Below are 20,000 nucleotides of genomic sequence, written 5' to 3'. Positions count from 1 at the left end.
CTGATCAAAAGTTTGGAGCTGTAAACGACAGCGCTGCCACTGTTGGGCCCTTGATCAAGGCCCTTAACCCTCTCTGCCCAGGGGCACAATATCCTGGCTAACTTCTTGAAAAACTGGGATATGCAAAGAAAATATGTTCAGTGTACTTAATTTATATGCAACAAATTAAGCCTGTTGGTTTAGCTGCTTTATAGAAAGCTACATTTTACCCCCTTTAAGATCATATGCAATTTTGTCATCTGTGACATGAGTAACATTTGAAGCTACTTGTGCTGAGAGTTTTGGGCAAGTCAGCCATGCAATGGTTAGCAGCTAGCAGAATGAATGTTGACTGATGCTAATCTGACCTTTGGGCTGGCTAATCTGTAATAAGTCTGGGTTTGTTTGGGCTTGCTAGCAAAAGGTTATCTGTGACTATAAAGAGCAAGGTATATAAATATACTGTAGTTAATGAAATTACCAGATTCCACATTTATGTGTGGCTGAAGCCGACTGCTGCCCTTTTCCTCGGCTTTCTCATTAAATAAAAATCAGAAACAGCTGAAAAGCCTTTTTCCTCTCTTTTTTTTTTTGCCTTAAGCATTTTCAAACTACAATATGGTCTGACCCTTACAGCTCCCAAACCAGCACCGTAGGGTGCCTCTAATAAATAACTGTGACACAACAAGCCTTTATGCATTCATGAAGATTGAAACTTCTGGCTAACTCTATCATTATGCATCCTGCAGCTTTGAATCTCTTTTATATGTTGGCATCATTCACTGGGCCTCCTGTGGCTAAGTGCCGAGTCCTCCTGTTTAGAAAAGAAATATGATCTGCTGAAATATTTATTCTGGTGAAGCACTGTGTCAGAGAAACTAAAGTTAATTAGCACCTGGCCTCATAGTGAGGTTAGAGGTTAGAGCCAATGAGGGCAAAAAAATGCCAGGCCTATTCTGATTACACATAAATGAGAAAGAGAGAGACGAGAATAAAGAAAGAGTGACAGAAAGAAAGAGAGAGAGAGAGAGAGAGAGAGAGAGAGAGAGAGAGAGAGAGAGTATGCCAAGAGAGCAAGCATAATGAGATGATAGCAATCATTAGAAATCATGTTACTGATCACCATCTCAGTGTTTTATCCAATATATTGATATTTCATGACCGGAATTGGTTTAATTTCCACTGGCCTCTGCTCACGATTCATAAATCACAATTAAATAACTGACTGGTCAATAACTGCGTTTTGAAAGATTTAATCCTTTTGTTTAATAAACTTCTTACGAAGCGATCCTGCTCTGTCCAATTTGAATTTGGCAGCAAAACATCTCCGCAGGATCCAAAAGCAGAGAATAGAAATAGAGGTTGACTGATTAATCAGTCTTGCTGATTAATCAGCGCTGATAGTCCATACAAAATCCATACAGATAGTTTTTCCGGGTAACGTCCGTCCCTGGAGCGACCGAGAAGGTCCGTTGTCATTATGCGAGCGGCCTCCAGAGGTGAATCACTGACTGCTGTTTGTTTTAACACGTGAGACTGCACGCTGCACGGAGAGGGCTAAATTTATTATTGATCATTTATTATTTTATAATTATATTTATTAATATCTTTAATATATTCTTATTTAATTTAGCACACTTCCATAAATCAGTACTTTTGTATTAAAGTTTTATTACTATTTCACATGGAGTTTTATGTTTGTTTTTTGAATCCAGTATCCATTAAAATTATCGGTTGATAATTTGGTTATCGGCAAGTACGATCCAACCTAACTATTGGTAAAATCCACTATTGGTCTTGGTTCACTGATATGTGAACGTGTGTACCGTAATGCACGTTCAGAAATAAATACAGTCGATTGCTCAAACACAAAGGTATTCTCAAGCATTAATGAGAACATAAAGGAACAACTGTTGCACATCAAGGCACTTCAGATCAGAGAGCACTGAGACATGCATGCTAGGTTATTATTTTTGGGAGCCAAAGTACAATTCACGGCATCTTTGCGATCACTTTTAGTCATCACGCTCAACTGATACTGCTCTGGGTGCTCCTGTCTCACTCTCCATTATAGATCATGCTAAAACCATTAAAAAAAAACAACAGGTAGTATTTTATTGTTTTTGATAGACACGTGTGGTTATTTTCTGTCTATATGCAACAAACTAGGTAATTAAACAGTTTGAAGATGTACTCTGACCAAACAAATATATAAATGTACAGATGATAAACTTTATACTCATTGAAAAATCCTCCCTTAGCATTAATACACTCTTGGCACCTGGACAGTTCATTTCTCCAAACATTCAGCTGAAAAACTTTGCCATGCCTCTAAAAGTTTTTCTTCATTAGTTTGATATATTTTATTGAATTTGTGATCCACTTCATCCCAGAGCAGCTCAATAGGGTTTAGGTGCAGTGACTATACAAGCTATTCCATGATAGTTAACACTCCGGCCGGCTGTTTGCTCTCTAAATAACGCTTACTGAGCTTTTATGTATGCTTTGGCTCCTTGTCTTGCTGTATGGTAAAGTCGGTTCCACATTGCCGCAGTCCAGACGGAACTAAATGGTGTTAAAGTATGGAATGGGAGCCGTGTTGGTTCAGGATTCCTTTCACCCAGAATAAGTCTCCAACCTTCACTGCTCCAAAAGATTCCAGCTCCATGTTTGACAGTGATGGTGCGGCAGTCTGCTAACAACGTTTTACACAAGTTCTTCAGTTCGAGCCAAAAATTTAATTTTTGGACTCATCTGTCCACAGAACTTTCTTCCACTCACTCAATTCGTGTGTGCATGTGTAAAAAACAATAAGACTAGGCGCCACTGTACACCTTCAACATAAAACACAAGCACAATGAGCTCATTGCTAGCAGCACATGGCAGCAACAAACATAATCAGAGATCAATAAAAGTGTTCCACAATGTCCCTGGTTGCATGAAGTCTTAAGCTCCTCATTATTGGTGTCAAAAACTAAAAATAATACTCAAACCACACACGGTGCAACACATAAAAACGACGCATGCGAAAACAGATTTTACACGTTTTTAAATTAAGGGAACCTAATAGTCTCTGGAAAAGCACAAAATAGAAGCGAAATAACTCATATGCTGTCTGTGCTCATGATTTAATGGCAATGTGTGTGTGTGTGTGTGTGTGTGTGTTGTCATGCATGGTAGGTGAGGTTGTGGTAAGAATCCCCCTCCCAAAGCCCTCAGGCAAAATGGAGATTGCCAGCGGCTATAAAGATCCGAGGATAGTGAGATGGACGCTGCGTGCTCTCTTTGCTCCAGCTGTCAGATAGTTCTGGTGTATGGTGAGGAAAAATGAATGATGAACACCATCACAGGAACAGTAAAGGATGAACAAATCAGGAAAAAAAAAGTTTCAAATATCCTGGGTGAAAATGAATAATCCATTGACATTTGAAGAATTTGAAGAAAGTTTGACTAAACCCCAGTAAATCCGATCTAAAAGTGGAAAATTTTATATAATATATGACATTAATTTAAGAGTGTATTTGAAAAATAAGTAAAGATACAGCAAGCTAATCAAGCACAGGGTGGTGTGACGTAGCCACTCAGAGTCAGGCAGAGTAAAAGGTCACCATCCTGAAGATGATTATTTTCTTGTAACAGCACATCTGAACTTTTTTAATCCTTCTTCTCAGTTCAAGAACAAGTCATAATTTTTGCCTGGTTTATGGTTTCATAAATCATAAAGTGTGGGCATTTGCTGTATATTTTGTAGCCCAGTGGAGTTCTGGATTTATTTCTAAAGTGGTTGATCTGAAACTGGGGTCAACTGGGGTTTGGTTGCCTGAAAATCTGATTGAAAGCTCAGTAACATACTGTACTACTGTATAATGAGGTACTTAGCTAGTTAAATGTGTTTCATTGAAGTGAAACCAGGAACCACATTTTTTTGTGGTCACATGTTTATAACTACTAATGTAAAGCTGCACTGGTACAAGTCCAGTCCATTGTTGAAAGTGCAATACAAGAAACATTACATACAAAATATTAAAGGCCATGCCAGTAATACGTTTTCGATGACAACGCATATTTTTCTAGTCGCTTTGGCCTCCCGACCACACCGAGACGGTTTTCAGTAGCTTTGACATGTAGACACCTCCACGACGTTTCAAAGAGGAGGAAGAGACGCAGGTCGAAGCAGCAGTCTACTAGAAAGGCTCAGGACCACAGGTTACATTAATAGTTCTGCATTTGCAGACCTATTACTACACACCTCATCAATGGGGCTGCAATGAATGGACATTCGGTGCCACCCAAACGAGGACGGGTTCCCTTTTAAATCTGGTTCCGATTCATCTCATGCCATCTTTGGTATTTCCTTACCACAGTCGCCACCGGCTCGCTCATCAGGGATAAAAAATGATAAGAAACTACCTTATGTGCAATAAATGTACACATTCTTTTATATAACCTTATTACCGCTTTATCTGTGTAAAGCTGCTTGAGACAATGTCCAATGTAAAAATCGCAATACAAATAAAATTGAATTGAAGTGTCTTTTGTTTTGTTTATGTGCAGTAAAGGGATGTAAGCGTTTCCGGACATTTCAGTGTGGACGAGCAGCTTTTGACAAGACGATTGAAAATGAAAGTGTTTTTGGACGAAAAAGCCGTTTATGTATCCGGATCAGTGTAGACGTTGTCAAAGACTTAACATGGTAGAACATTTGCATTACAGGTTAGATCCTGTTATCACTACTGTTATAACCGCTATAAACAGTTGCTCTTTCTCTAACCCAAAAAAGTCTCTTGTTGGAAAAAAAAAAAAAAACAGCTTGTCATGTGGAAAGTCTGCTTAATAAACCTCTGTGAAGGTTACAACAGAAACAATTATATATCAGAACAAACACATTCATATAAACCTTATTTGCCTTGCGGCTAGATCAATCAACATCAAGACCTGAATAGCGCAATTACCGAATAAACAACCAACCTCACTGTCTCGCATTATGAGGAAACAAACCTCTTAATGCCTAATGATTATGTGCTTGTTTGCCTGAGCAGCTCTGACACGTGCCTCCGACCCCTGGCTATAGACACACTGACACCACCCAATCGTTCAGCCATTTGCCTAATTCGGCATGACGTGAACTCACCCAAAAGAAGAGAAAAACACAGAAATAAACAGTGACGAACGCAAAGGCCGTCTGAGGAATGAGGTGTTCCAGGGCATTACATGTTAAATTGGCAGCAGCGCTGTTTGTTTAGTGCTGGGACTATAAAATTATGCCCTGAAAGGAATGTTTTTCCTAACATGCCGTCCTTTAGGCTCTAAATACGATCGTAAACATGCGCCATATGCTCTGGTGCACTCACATATGATCTACGAAGCTGGAAAATTACGTGCAGACGATCGGTTTTGACATGCCGTCTTGGGTGATGACATCAACTAATCCTCGGAGGAAGTGAAGAGCGTTTCTGTGGTTCTTCCTGTGGTGGCCGAGGGCCAAGCGGCACCAGGGAGGAAGAAATGCGCTCTCGCGCTCTCTAACCTGTCGCTCCCTTGCTCAAGCTTGACATGATGCCTCCCTGCGGCCCTATGACTAATTGATTAAAACCTCTGACTGTGGAGAGAGCTGACACACCGCTCCTGCATCAGGGGAACGAACGACAGAAAGCAAAGAGACACCTGCTTATAACCCCTAACTTCTGCTGAGGTCAAAATATTTTCTTTTATTTCCAAGAAAAGTTTAAATAAGATCTAATAGGGATAGAGAAAATGACTAATTATTTATTCAAACAAATACATACAGTACACATATTATAACCCAGTATTAAATATTTGACCTCTAATGCAGGAATGCAGGAGTTCACTCCTCGAACTGTAAAACAAGTCCTCTGCACTGCAGGCTCAGTATTTAAATATGGATGATAACATTTTTAAGCCAATGAGCTTTTTTATTCCTGAACATTCCACTGATTTCAAACCAATTTCACATTGTTTGAGGTAGTGTGGTCTTCGAATTAAACTCGCCCAATTTAAAAAACAGCCTAATAAGTTAATTACAAGGGGCCGATAATAAACAGGACTTTGATAAAGCTGAATTGCTATTTCCAAAGTTACATTTATAATACAGACACTATGTTCAGGTCATTTGGAGCAAAACGCAAAACATTGCCAGATTTCTTTTGTTTTTTAGTGACCTCAAACTAGAGCATTCTCTCATGAGGAGTATCTACAAACATGGCAAATGCTTTTACATCTATTTCCATAGTACATATATACTGATAATAAATGAGGCAAAGATATGACATGTTGAATATATGCACAATATAGCACTGCTACAAGCACACTGTATAATGCCCTTAGCTAGTGTACAAATGATGTAATCCCGTGGGTATGTGGAACATAAATAATAAACCTTGCATTTTTGAAAAGAATCGGAGAGTAGAGTTGCATTTGAAACCAAGCACTAGGTTCTATCTACCTAAATCAATGGCCTGTAGCCTCCTCCCTTATTATACAACAGCTTTGAACCAGGATGAGATCTATATTCGAAAACTTGTTTCCTCTTGGACATCCAAAGCCAGGCAACCACAGCTTTTCCCTCTGATGCTCATACTATGCCATAGCACACACTTAGAAAAACGTGCTATCTACCCTCTTCCGCATACCTGAACTTACACAGACAGACAGACAGACAGACAGACAGACAGACAGACAGACAGACAGACAGACAGACAGACAGATAGATAGATAGATAGATAGATAGATAGATAGATAGATAGATAGATACTTTATTCATCCCAATTGGAAATTTTAAAAGAATCCATTTATAGGCAATAATGCATGCAATACATACAAAATAATTTAAGGGTAATAAACTCACAATACAGTCGCTCACAATTAGCTAGTGGTAACCCCAAATAGTCGAAGATTCAATTCTTCGATAGGAGGAGCCTGATTCGACTACCAATCGCACAGTTTAATCTTTGCAAAGGTGTTATGAAACGAGGATGATACCATTTTGGTTACATTTTTGGTGCAATGTCTTGATTTCACCGACATCTACTGGTTTTCTCCCAATAAGTTAATATACAGCCTATCATGATAATGCTGTGAATAAAAATGTGATTATTCTGAAATTTGTCTAATTTCATTCTGTAAATCAATTTTTGATTGTTTTTCAGTGCATCTGTATTGTGCTGTACTTAGAGAGTCTTATTATGACTGCAGCACGACAGAACACTTTAACATCATCTTTTTTGGTGATTATTTAACATGTGAGTCAATTGGACATCTAATGATAACCAGTGTCAAGCAGGAAGAGGAAAACTGGCACGATAAACACGATGGTGTGGTTACTCGAGCAAGAATGGAAAGAAAGCGTGAAGGAAAAAAAAAAGGCAGGAGCTACGAGGTAGGCAGCATCTGCGCTTTGGTAGCTCTGTCACCAATTAGGCTCTTTCCATTTCGCCAGTGACCGAACCCCACGCTCGCCAATTATGCCGGATTGACTCGGCATTGACTGGAGAGTGACCCGAGAGCCTGATTTACTGCCTGCTGGTGTGGAAGCAGACAGACAGAGAAAGAGATACAGTGTGCACTGCTATGGAGGGGAAGCATCTAAATCAGACCTCACCTCTGTCCCTGTTTCTCTGTCTCTACCGTGTTAATGCTAATCGCCTCTCCTAGCTGTGCGCCAGGGCATTCAAACAGGCAGGTAGTGCTGCTGCAGGCTCTATATCTGCCTGATTTACGAGCCATGCTGAGACACAGCCCTGACACGCAGGCCTCCTTCTTTTACTGCCTCGCCACTCGCACCGTACTCTACGTTACATCTGGGAGTTTTAAAAGTGCTGCCACTTCGAGAGCTTTATCTCGCTATACTATAAACCTCTCTCTGACACTCTCTTTCTCTTATTCTGTAAGTCTCTCAAGCCACGCTGGTCTCTCCCAGGTGCAGTTTGAACGCAACAAGCAAAAAAAAAAAACAAACAACAATGTATAATTTCTGTGCTTTAATCCGAAACGTCTCGCTGGAACAACAGGAAAAGCACGCAAATTCACACACAGGTCAATAATAAAAGTCAAATGTTTCCTTGTTCACAGAAGTGAATGTAAAATAGTTCACCCATGATCCAGCTGAAATCTCATGCACGATTTGAAGAACACAATGATTTCAAGTCCGAGCAGAACAGCGAAACTTCCACACTCCACAATGATGACGGCAGTGTACAAGGGTCACATCTAGATGTTCACCGAGCGTGATGAAACATGACGACAGCTTGAGTGGCATGTAAAAATAACCAGATCCCCATTTCTGACAGAAACAGACCCACAAACCCATATCTGAACTGCACAAGCAGTCAGGAGGAGAAGTGAGCTGCAATGACAGCAATCTCTCCACAATAGTTCCACCCCGACCTCTCACTGTTATTAAGATGCATAAAGAAATACTGAGAAATAAATGACAAGAAGAAAGGAAAGGAAAGGAAAGGAAAGGAAAGGAAAGGAAAGGAAAGGAAAGGAAACGAAAGGAAAGGAAAGAAATGGAAAGGGAAGGAAGGAAGGAATGGAATTAATTAGAAATAAAAGAAAAGAAAAGGAAAGGAATGAATTGGAAAGGAAAGGAAAGGAAAGGAAAGGAAAGAAAAGGAAAGGAAGGAAGGAAGGAAAGTAATTAATTAGAAATGAAAGTAAATAAAGGAAGGAAAAGAAAGGAAAGGAATGAATTGGAAAGGAAGGCAAGAGAAGAGAAAACAGAAAAGGGGTGAGAAAAAATAAAAAGAGATAAGCAAGAAGAGACAAAATAAAAATAGTAAAATAATATGAGAAGGAAAGAGAAAACAAGGAGAGAGAAGAAAAGAAGAGAAAAAGACAAGAGTAGAGAGAAGAAGAGAAGAGAGGAGAAAAGAGGAGAAGAAAAGAGAAGATGAGAAGAATAGAAAAGAATAGAAGAGAAAAGAAAAGAAGAGAGGAGAAGAGAAGAAGAGGACTAAAGAAAAGTGAAAAAAGCACAACGAAGAGATTAGAAGAAAAGCAAAGAGAAGAAGAGGAATAAAGAAAAGTGAAAAAAGCATAGAGAAGAGAAGAGAAGAGAAGAGAAGAGAAGAGAAGAGAAAGGTTACAGGATGAGAAGAACTGAAGGCTCCCAGACCAATCAATTACGTAAACAGATTCAGTGTGAGAGCTGTGGCCTGCTGCTTCTCAGCTACAGAAGCTCAATTACGCTCTCCATTTATCTGTGTGCGCGCGCATGTGTGTGTGTGTGTGTGTGTGTGTGTGTGTGTGTGTGTGTGTGAGTGTGTTTGTGTGTAAGTTATCAGCACGGCTTCTCTTGCCTCTCCTGCCCTGGGCTGAGGGCTGATCAGCAAAGGTGGTAAATCGAGAAAAGCATGAACGATAAGGCAAAGCGTCTCGAATCGCTGTTTGTCTCTGACGGCGTGGTGGAGTGTCGGAGGCGTCGTCTGGCCTTGTGCCGGACCGCTCCGAACATTATTCTAACACCGTACAACATGCCTAATCCTCTTACACCACCACCATCACAGCAAACACACTCTCCTCCTCCCTCTGGCCATGAGTGTTCCATCAACTGTGTGTGTGTGTGTGTGTGTGTGTGTGAGTGAGAGAGAGAGAGAGAGAGAGAGAGAGAGAGAGAGTTTATGAGTTTCAGTTTATATATTTGTGTGCATCTGCATGTGTGTGTGTGTGTGTGTGTGTGTGTGTGTGTGTGTGTGTGTGTGTGGTGGTGGTGGTGGTGGGGGGCGTGTCTAACAGAGATTAGTTGTCACGGCCAACTATAGCCGAGGGAAATTTATCTGCGCGCGCACGTGTTAATGTTTTCTGATTACTAATCGCAGGAATATTAAACGATTCGCGCGCTCTCTGATGGATTCTGGTGGAGCAGATTGGAAAATGCGGACGTGAGATTCCCTGTTCCCTTGCGTTCACCTGCTGTGTTTTATAATTTTTTTTTTTCTGTGCGTTTCTGCGTTATCTGCTCTTTCCTGCTCCTCGAGCGGCAAGTTGCTCTTTGATTTAGTTTGCTTTCGCCCTGATTGCTGGCAGAAGGCTGCTTTTGAAACGGGAGAGTATTTGGAGCGATGTTTCTCCCAAATCCAATCAGCACAAGGATGATTGCTTTATCATCTCAAACTGCCTCAATGCTGTGGGAAAAAACTGCACACACACTCACACTGCGGTACTCTTAAAAAACAAACAAAAAAAGAAGAGTACAATATAGACTCGTGCACATACACTTATACTATTAATAAAAATATTTAAGGTGCAAACAGAGCTGGAAATACATACAAAATAAATATAATACATAAAAAACGCAGGCACAGATTAAACACAGGTCTCTGTGCAGGGTTGCTCTACAGTTCCGTTGGTATCTGTTTGTCTTGCAGGGCAGCACCGTGTCTGAATTTTTCAGTGCGGCCAAAATCTAAAGCTCAGTGAACCCGGGTGAAGGAAAGAGTGAAAGGTGCCATCCAGAAACTTCTTCAAAAGGAAAGACACTGAGCCGTCTTCAAAGGCACAGAATGCATAGCCTTGATTCTTATATTCTCTCTGTCTGTCTGTCTGTCACTCTTTTCCCCTTTCTATTGCTGTGCCTGGAATGTACTTAGACAGACAGTGAAATATATATATATATATATATATATATATATATATATATATATATATATATATATATATATATATATATATATATATATATATATATATGTATATATATGTGTGTGTGTGTGTGTGTATGTATATAGTTTCAGACTGCTTGCGTTACCATGTCAGCGATTTCATCATGGACAGCAAGTTAGAGCAAAGAGCGATTGTGAAAATCTGGGCAAAGACGTTTGACAAGGCGTACGTTTGACATCCGGCGATGCTGCAACGAGTCGTTCGAGGTGTTTCGAGTGGCGCGTGCCCTTCAAAAGCGCAAGAACATCACGAGAGATCAGGAAGTCCTTTGACGAGCTCAACCCCCGAAAATGGCCAAACCATTTGCCAAATTGATCCACATGATCTCGCTTCAGCACCCACCCTACTCGCCAGATTCGGGATCCTGAGGACTTCAGCCTCGGAAATATGGTTCAGTTTGTCCGTGTGTAACTGGTGTTCCCTTTCAGGAACTCGAGCTGCGTCGAAACGCTTGGAAACACGCTTCGAAGCGTTTCGATGCAGCGTCTCGTTCCCTCAGGGAATTAGGGTTACATACGTAACCTAGAGACGTTCCTGCTGCTTTCAGGTTGTCCTGCAACTCTTTTTATGTGATTTCTAGCTTGTCTCTTATCTTCCTTAACATTATTTTAAAATCTTTACCACGTCGGCTAATAGCTGTGTGACACTTTTACTGATTTTAAAACACCTTGCCTGAGACATTATTTGTGTGTGTCAGAAATGGACAAACAAACTGGGAGTACTGTTTATAAATCTGAGTGTATGAAAAAAAAAAGTCTTATTTGTTTCCCCTCTACGTATCCAACACCAATACCAATGTCTGAAAAAAGGAATGATTGATACGCCTCTGTTGTCATCCTAATCTAATAAATCCCACATCTTTATCAGATCTTACCTAGCAGCATAGTTTTGCCCTTGGCAATGAGAATTAAAAACACGCAAACCAAAGTCAGGATCTTAAAAAGGTTGATCAGAGGCTCTTTGTGTGTGTGTGTGTGTGTGTGTGTGTGGCTTCATTTGAGTAAACCAATAAAAGGAGCCATGCGATAATTAATGAAAGCCTGCCCTCACGCTGCCTCTGTAATTCTAATCAGCCGTTTTGTAATTACTCTTCAGAGAGAATGCCACCCGTGCCCATGGAGAAGTTGTTAATATACCACCTGACTTGCGGCAATAACAAGGAAATAATAAAACATGGAAAGAGATTAGGCGTGGGATTAGAATAAAGAGATTTTCATCTTTTATTTTCATTCTAGTCCCTTTCCTCACTACTGTACTGGGCAAGTATGATTTAGTCAGATTAACCTTGGAGATTGGGATTAAATAAAAGAGAATTGAATAAGCAGTAAACCTTTCAAACAGTCCCTAATAATCCCCTAAAACCCACTATGTGGCACATTCGCTGTTTCTGAACATGAGCGTAATTTATTTTTGCTACGTGCTCGGCTGATTGGTTTGGAAACTGGTGCTTTTTGTTACTCGTTGTAATACGCGATGATGCAGTAACGAAAATAAATTCCCAGCAGTTTCAGGAACATGGAGGGCTGAGGCTAACGTTTCTATAACCTGGACGTGGAGTCCAATGGAAAGTAATGAGCATGTTTAGTATGACCTGAGGCTGGAAAGGCTGGAAACGGTTTGTTCACTATCTCTTCCGGGGGTTTCTGGAGGCACGCAGCCAAAGAGCTCAGACATTCATGAGCAGCTCACTGTGCAGTCAGGCCTCGAGAACTGGAAGTGGCCTACAGAGTGAGTTTAAGCCCCCAACACTGGATCCTACCATAAATGTGCTATTTATTAATGAGAATGGGCAGGGAGAGATAAGTGTGTGTGTGTGTGTGTGTGTGTGTGTGTGTGTGTGTGTGTGTGTGTGTGCATGGCATAGTCTAAGGGACAGCCAGCGGCAGAGCGGCAGATGAAAAGGGTTCAGAGCGAGACTTCTCCTGAAACCACACACACACACACACACACACACGCACAAGCTTTGTTCTCCGCTTCAAAGGCCAAAGCTCACTCACAGGGACCAAATCCACAAACAATAAAGGGAAGAAAATAGATAAAAACTGTTTTGAAAATGAAAAAGCAGAGGAAAGGTTTAGCTGCGAGCTAAAATGCAGTCTTTACTGGAGCAGACGCAGAGTCATGGGTTGCTTTTGGAGCTTATCCGTGGCTTCACACAGGTTCTGCCTCAGACACTGCCTGCCTTTATAGAACCTTTGTTTGCTTTGTATTTGAATTACCGGCGTTTAGAACACTCATTACGCATAATCCACGCCTAACATACACCACGCTCCCATGCCATTCTACACTTACTGTGTGTTTCCGACTCAATCCCGAAACCACAATGTAATGGGACCCTAATGTACACGACTGCTACGTATTCGACTCATCTACTCTACGCTACGACTTACTGCTTGCAAAACCTTGTAATAATATTCAGCTACTTATGTTTGTATGTAGCTGAAATACATTTTTAGGAAACTGTTAGCTACTATTGCTGACTCCTTTCACTAGCTAGCAGCTGTGTGCTGAAAAAACAGCTCTGTCTTCCTTGACATTAAAATGATCTTCACAGCATTTACTTTGTCATAGATACTGTAGGCGATGTAAATGCTAATCCCCGCACACTACGAGCTGATTGGTCAGAGAGAATGTGCAATTTTTGTATAGCCTCTCAGCTCGGACAATACCTTTAACTGCACCATAAACAATAGGTTTATATAAAAGCACTTGTTTTAGTATATTTTTTTGTTTCGATAGTAAATGTTCATATACAGGGTCTTATACGGTGGATGCTGTTTATAAGCTAAGCCTAATAATAAAGAGACTTTCAGCAAATGCCTTGTTCGAAGGAAAAAAATAATGGAAACACCTATGAAGAGTCTTCAGGATAGAGGAATAGAACCGAAAAGGTTTGTGGAGGTGTGATCCGAGTTCCACTAATGTTCTTGGGACTCAAAAAAAAAAAACTTTAGAAAGGGTATCTTACCTTACTGGTGCTCCTCTGCTTTGGGCAGGTTTGAGAAGAACAGTGACAGTGCTGTCAGTCTGGTTCAGAGACGTCTCCTGATCATATGTAGGCATAGAAGGAGCTACACACACACACACACACACACACACACACAAACACACACCGCAGAAAAGAGTGTGAAAGGCAATTGGACAGATAGAAACGCCATATCTTAGATACCAAAGCTCTAACAAATAACGCTGCTATACTCCAGTTAAAGAAATCACTTTACACCCTCATGCTTATAGATAAAATCCCAACTGTTTCAGATAGATAAAGAGACAGACGGACAGACAGATTGGGACACAGCTAAACATCTAAAGGAGCTCATTTGGTGCTGAGAGATAAACACAATGCGGTGTAGAAAGTAAAGTGGCTGTGCTGTGTAGCGCATTGCATTTAAAATACAAATAATGAGGTGGAAGTCTTAGAAAATGGGGCAATTGGGTCAAGTTGCTGTTTAGTTTTTTTTTTGTTTGTTTTGTTTTTTAGCTGTGTGTGTACCATTTACTTTTACAGAATTTGGCAGACACTCTAGGGTTAAGGGCTATGCTTAAGGGCCCAGCAGTGGCACCCCTCAGTGGTACTGGGATTTGAACTCACAACCTTCTGTTCAGTCCAATGTCCTGTTTACAGACCTGAGATCTTGGTGGTGGCCTGAGTGATGGCTGGGGGACCGTAGCCTTTAGCCGTGCTGGCTCTGAGGGTGAACGAGTACGTCGAGCCTGGATACAGACCCATGAACACGTGACTCGTCTCATTTCCCAGTTTGATCACTTTGCCACTCTGGTTGGAGAGGTCCAGCACTGGGTCAAAGGAGCTCACAGCTTTATAGGAGATCTGCAGACAGAGTGAATTCACAGACTTCAGGTATTCCTCGTTTTGTATTTGTAAAGAATCAATATTCTTTTATTTTGTACAGATCTAAATGGCACTTTTGGAAATATCACTGCTAGAAAAAGAGAAAAAACCTCACAGCATATTTCAGTGGATGTGATGAGTGCACTGTGGCATCACACACTGATCAGGCATTACATTATGACCACCTGCCTAATATTGTGTTGGTCCCTCTTTTCTTGCCAAAACAGTCCTGACCCTTCGAGCATTGAGAGAATAAACTTGTAAAAGCTCTGTTGGATTGGACCACATGGGTCAGCCTTCGCTCCCGACATGCATCAATGAGCCTCGGCTGCTCATGACCCTGTCACCGGTTCACCACCGTTTCTTTTGATAGATATTGACCACTGCAGTTTGCAAATGCAATTTGGCACTTGTCAAACTTGCAAAAATCCTCATGCTTGCCCATTTTTCCTGCTTCTAACACATCAACTTTGAGAGCAAAATGTTCATGTGCTGCCTAAAATATCCCACCTGCTAGCAGGTGCCATGATAAAGAGATAATCAGTGTTATTTACTTCATCCGCCATACTGTTATAATGTCATAATGTTATGCCTGATCGTTGAAGATTATATTTATATTTAATTGTTGGAGAAATACTTGGATTCACACAATATATGCAAAGTAAATAAGGCCGCACTTTAAAACAAAAACCAAACAAACAATGAAACCTGAACTCCTGGGTTAGCACATGATGTCAAGGTTGTTGCTCAAAGCATTAGTAGTAAACAATTAGAACTTTTTCACTTTTAACCCTAGAACAGCATACAGTATGCTTGTGTTTGCGTAAGCTTGACTTTGAATTTCACAGTTAGGAGCATGTCATGCATCCATGACTAGACTGTTGCTACCAAATGACGATGTGAAATGTCCCTGTTTCTAACCGCAATTTGAGCGTGAAATTGAGTTCTGTCTTCCCGCTTCCCTACCAATATATAAACAAAAGTTTGTGGACACATGCAGGTTATTTAATCAGTCAATCATGATTCAGCAGACCTACGTCCTTCAGTTTTATTTGAAGATACACCATATGGACAAAAGTTTGCGGATACCGGATCTTGCATCGTGAAAATATTTTTATACACTTTGGTTTCCATTTACCTTTATAATGACCTCTTAACTCTTCTGGGAATGCTTGTGGAGATTTTATGCTAATTCAGCCATAACGGTGTTAGTGAAGTCAAGTACTGATTTAGATGATGTGAGGAGGCCTGGGGTGCAGTCAGCGTTTCAATTCATCCCAAAGGTGTAACTGGTTAACGTCAAGTGAAGGGAAAATGTAATGCTACCTCATCTAAACACCAACCTATACAATAGTGTGTTTCCGACTTTGTGGTTACACTTTCCGACTTTGTGTGAAGAACCGCATAGGGCTGGAAAAGTCAGGTGTCCCAATACTTTTGTCCTCATAATGTAGAAACCTTTTATATGATGAAACGAAAGAAGTTGTACAATGTATGTCCTATATGATTTTTTTTTTGTTTTTGCTATAATTATTGTTATTAAACAAAATGTTTATCGTGAACAGGAACACAACGAAACAGTTTTGGTTTCTTTTCACTCATTAATTAACAGTTCAAAAATAAAGTCAGTGCAAAACCAAAGTAAAAAATGTGTCTCTGATGTCCCACGTCAATTCTTCTCCCTAAAAGTGCACAAAGCGACGTTATCACTGTAGCGGTTCTGTGCGGTTCAGAGTTCTGTGCCATGTTAGCTTTAGAAACATTGAAAAAGAAAATCTCCTTGGAAACTTAAATAAACTCAGTGAGGCGTAGGCATGCAGCGTGAATGTCTCAACATTTCCATTGTGCTCATTTTTAAATCCACATTAGACTGTTACGGAGCTCCACAGTCACTTGAGTCCGTTTTGTTTTGTTTTTTCCTCATGAACTCAACATAACCCTTAAAAAAACTCACTGACAAATTATACAAGCACATGGACATTTTTTTTCCCAAATCTTTTTTTTTTTTTTTACTCAAAAATCCATTAAAGCATATTTTCATCCTCGCAATACAAATGGATTTATATGTCATTCTATTCATTCTCCAAAAAAGCCAGTGATATTTTTTCACACCATATTTTCTGCTCTATAATCCAAAATGGTGTTTATGAATTATGTCCAATTAATATGCAGTATAGCCGAAAATGCTTCAAGGCCGTTTTTAATGATAATGCTCCATGGTGAGCTATGAAGAAAATGAAAAGGAATTCGGACTGGAATTTGTAGACCTATTTGGAATGGTTCTTCTTTTTTAAATTAGACCAAGGCGAGCCTCGTTTGTTCATTCATACCATTCCGCTCAATGGACTTCGAGTTCAATGTGGAGATATGAAATCGCGTTTCTCGATCGGTTGTTCTTGATGACCTTGATGCTGGTAGCAGCCTTTTATTCGTTCGGCTCGGCTTCTAAATGGAGATGCCAATACTTGTAATTGCTGATAGTGGATTAATAGCCTCCAAATGGGGTTTTTATGTGCAAGTGAATAAAGAAAGCCTGAGTTGACTTCTCTGTGTTTGAACATGGCAACAGTGGGAGGATGTGTTTGTCTGAGGAAAAAAGCTTCCGTCTCTGGCGATATTTCCAGACGTGAAAAAAAAGGGAGGATGAAATTTGAAAGTGGGGAAAAAGAGAGAAAGAGTGAAAGAGAGATTGGTCAGAGCTTCAAAAAAAAATTTTTTTTTTGACATCACTGCTTGTCAGAAGGATCTCAGCTTGAATTCTTTGATATTGTCAAATCAAAGGCAGGAGTTAGCGTCAAGCTTTCTGCTACTCTAGAACACAGATAAAATAGAGTTCAGGTCAGTTCTGCCTCTGTCCTCAGGGCACATACACACACGATCACACATATACCACCATATATATATATATATATATATATATATATATATATATATATATATATATATATATATATATATATATATATATATATATGTGTGTGTGTGTGTGTGTGTGTGTGTGTGTGTGTGTATATGTAAATGTATATGTATATACAGTATATACTGTATGAGGGAGTGATTGATGAGCTTTGGATTGACAGATTATCTCTTGCTCCCAATCCTAACACACATGCTGGTATTAGAGTTAAACAGACATGTTAAATCCAATCATACGGTCGATAGAGGTCTTGTCATGAATCATTAATGTTTACCACGATTTTAATGTATACCGCGAATTTCTTCGATTCATCATCGCAGGTACGTGTTGATAAATAATTGAAATGGTAAGTAATAAATGCTGTCACACGGATCGGATGCAAAGTATTTCTCAAGACCAAACCGAGATGCATGAAAGTAAATGATTTTGCAGCACTACAACTTTAAATCCAAATGATGATTGGACTCCCTAAATTATTTTCCTTTTAATAAGGAATGTGTGTAGATAACAATTATATAGGAGATTGCATTTCAATTTCAATAACATGCTGGAATTCTTTGTGGAATTCAAAATTATTGTGAATGAAATGTTTAACTGTTTTAACGTGTTTTCTCTCAGCTTACGTGAATGATTCAAGTACATTATTTCTACATGGTATGAAAAGTTATCGCTCAGTGGACAGAAAGCTTTTAAATTGTCATATATAAGCCCAGCCCTGATGCTCTGGAACTGAACAGGGGTGTGGGCGAGTCTGTTTTCTACATAATAATAATACATTTATTGGACAGCCAGTGCACACTTGTCTCATATGGACACAGGGGGTTACCAAATTATGAAATATTGATCTAAAAAAAGGGGCGGGACTATCTGTAATCTACACAGTATTCTGTATATAACATAGAATTATTATTAGTTGTATTATTGAATCAGTTGCATCAGTGTGGGACAATAGGTACAGTACAGTAGGTAAAATATTACTCCAGTAAAATTTAAACTGCTCCCTTCAATAAAAGCACAAAAGTATTTGCCCTGAAATGTACTCTAAGTGTCTAAAGTATTATGATTTATTATGGCTATAATGTTCCTATTATCATTTTTGTCATGAGACTTTTGCTTAATCAACTCAGACTCTAATGTTTCTCTCAGCAAACAATCTGTTAATACTAATGAGTATTTTTAATCTATTCAAAATATCCTGAAAGAATTGTGCAAATTATATCACAGGTGTTGTGGCGAGTTCGAGTCAGGAGTTGCTTCCATCAGTTATTCCTCTTTAAATGTTCTGCTTGGTGTTGAACTGAAGCTGAACTGTATGTAGTGTAAGTAGTTACCACCAAGCGGCAAGTTCAAAACAGAGCACATGCTCGACCCTGATTTCACTGCTTCCTGGGTTTTCTAAACGTGAACTTGTACAGATCCTGTATTAAATGATTTCGCTGGAGACAGCTAGTACTGGCTACAGGACTAGAGATTTTTTATACATCTGCCATGATGCAGAAAGCATGTACATGTATGCGTTTATTCTCTACAAACTACCACAAAACAGATGTCCAAAGTGATAATGTTAATTGTCATTATTAAAAAAGAAGTAGATTTTTTTTCAAGAATCAAAAGGCAGTTAATTTTCACTCAATACTGCTGATGCTACTTTAATCACAAAGCTCACAGTTTATCAGTGGGTATGACAGTAGCAGAAATTCTTTGAAATGAGATTAAATATGAGCTTTCAATGATTAGAATCATCTGCACTAAAGCACTGGGGTGGAGAGTTGAACCTACCTCATACTGGGTGATGACTCCGTAAGTGTGAGCAGGCTCTCTCCACTTCAGAATGATCTTCTCTTCATACGCACTGGCCTGGATGGAGTCCAGAGGAACCTCGCCAGGCACTAACAGGAAATGGCATCACAGAACGATCATTACATGTTTTACCACTCACTCAGTGTTCTGAAGATTCTCTGAAGCCACAGTATTTAATGTAATCAGACACTGTTTGCTTTATTCTGATTACAAAGTTTCCAAAGTTGATTTGCTGTTAATGTTAAGGTTATGTGTGCACACGTCTGCTTTAATTTAATTTGGGTTCGGAACGTAAAAAAAAAAATACCAATCTATGAATAAAAAAAGCTATAGGTTTATCATGATAGTTAATCTCCACATGAGAAGCGATATTTTTATCTCTGCATGGAATTTTTTTAAATGTTAGCTATAATTACCTGCCTTGAGGCAACACATGGGGCTATTATTCTAATAAGCCAAATTTAAAAGAGAATTTCTGTTCACAATGATGACACAATAAAAAAAAAGGGACATCTAACAAACCTGTTCATATAACTTTAAAGGAAATTCGATAAAGAATCAGTGGAAAACAAAGTTTCATATAATGAATAAGATTGATTTAATAAAAGCAAGATTTATGAACTTTCGGTTACATTTTTTTTTTCACAAAAGAGTGAATTGAGATTGAGCTAAAAAGGCCATCATGCTATTATAAAGAGCTATTATTTGACATTTCAGCTGTAATTCAGTCTGTGACTGTCATACTGCCATGCTTAGATACTGAATGTTCAC

At 39.5% G+C, this 20,000-nt stretch overlaps 1 protein-coding gene across 7 annotated transcripts in view; it reads right to left on the bottom strand.

Annotated features, from left to right (window-relative positions):
- The window catches only part of LOC124403123 (receptor-type tyrosine-protein phosphatase mu-like), a 226,667-nt gene that overhangs the window by 77,441 nt on the left and 129,226 nt on the right, over positions 1–20,000 (bottom strand). For all 7 annotated transcript variants that reach the window (XM_046876725.1, XM_046876726.1, XM_046876727.1 and 4 more), the window contains exons 9-11: positions 19,209–19,318; positions 14,290–14,491; positions 13,631–13,733 (exon numbers count right to left, since the gene is read on the bottom strand). In XM_046876725.1, coding sequence (XP_046732681.1) covers positions 13,631–13,733; positions 14,290–14,491; positions 19,209–19,318 — 415 coding nt within the window. The remainder of the gene's footprint in view (positions 1–13,630; positions 13,734–14,289; positions 14,492–19,208; positions 19,319–20,000) is intronic.

The sequence above is a fragment of the Silurus meridionalis genome, chromosome 20 (genome assembly GCF_014805685.1).
Source record: "Silurus meridionalis isolate SWU-2019-XX chromosome 20, ASM1480568v1, whole genome shotgun sequence".
NCBI lineage: Eukaryota > Metazoa > Chordata > Actinopteri > Siluriformes > Siluridae > Silurus > Silurus meridionalis.
Note: the sequence above shows the minus strand (reverse complement) of the source record. Positions and strands in the feature narration are given on the sequence as shown.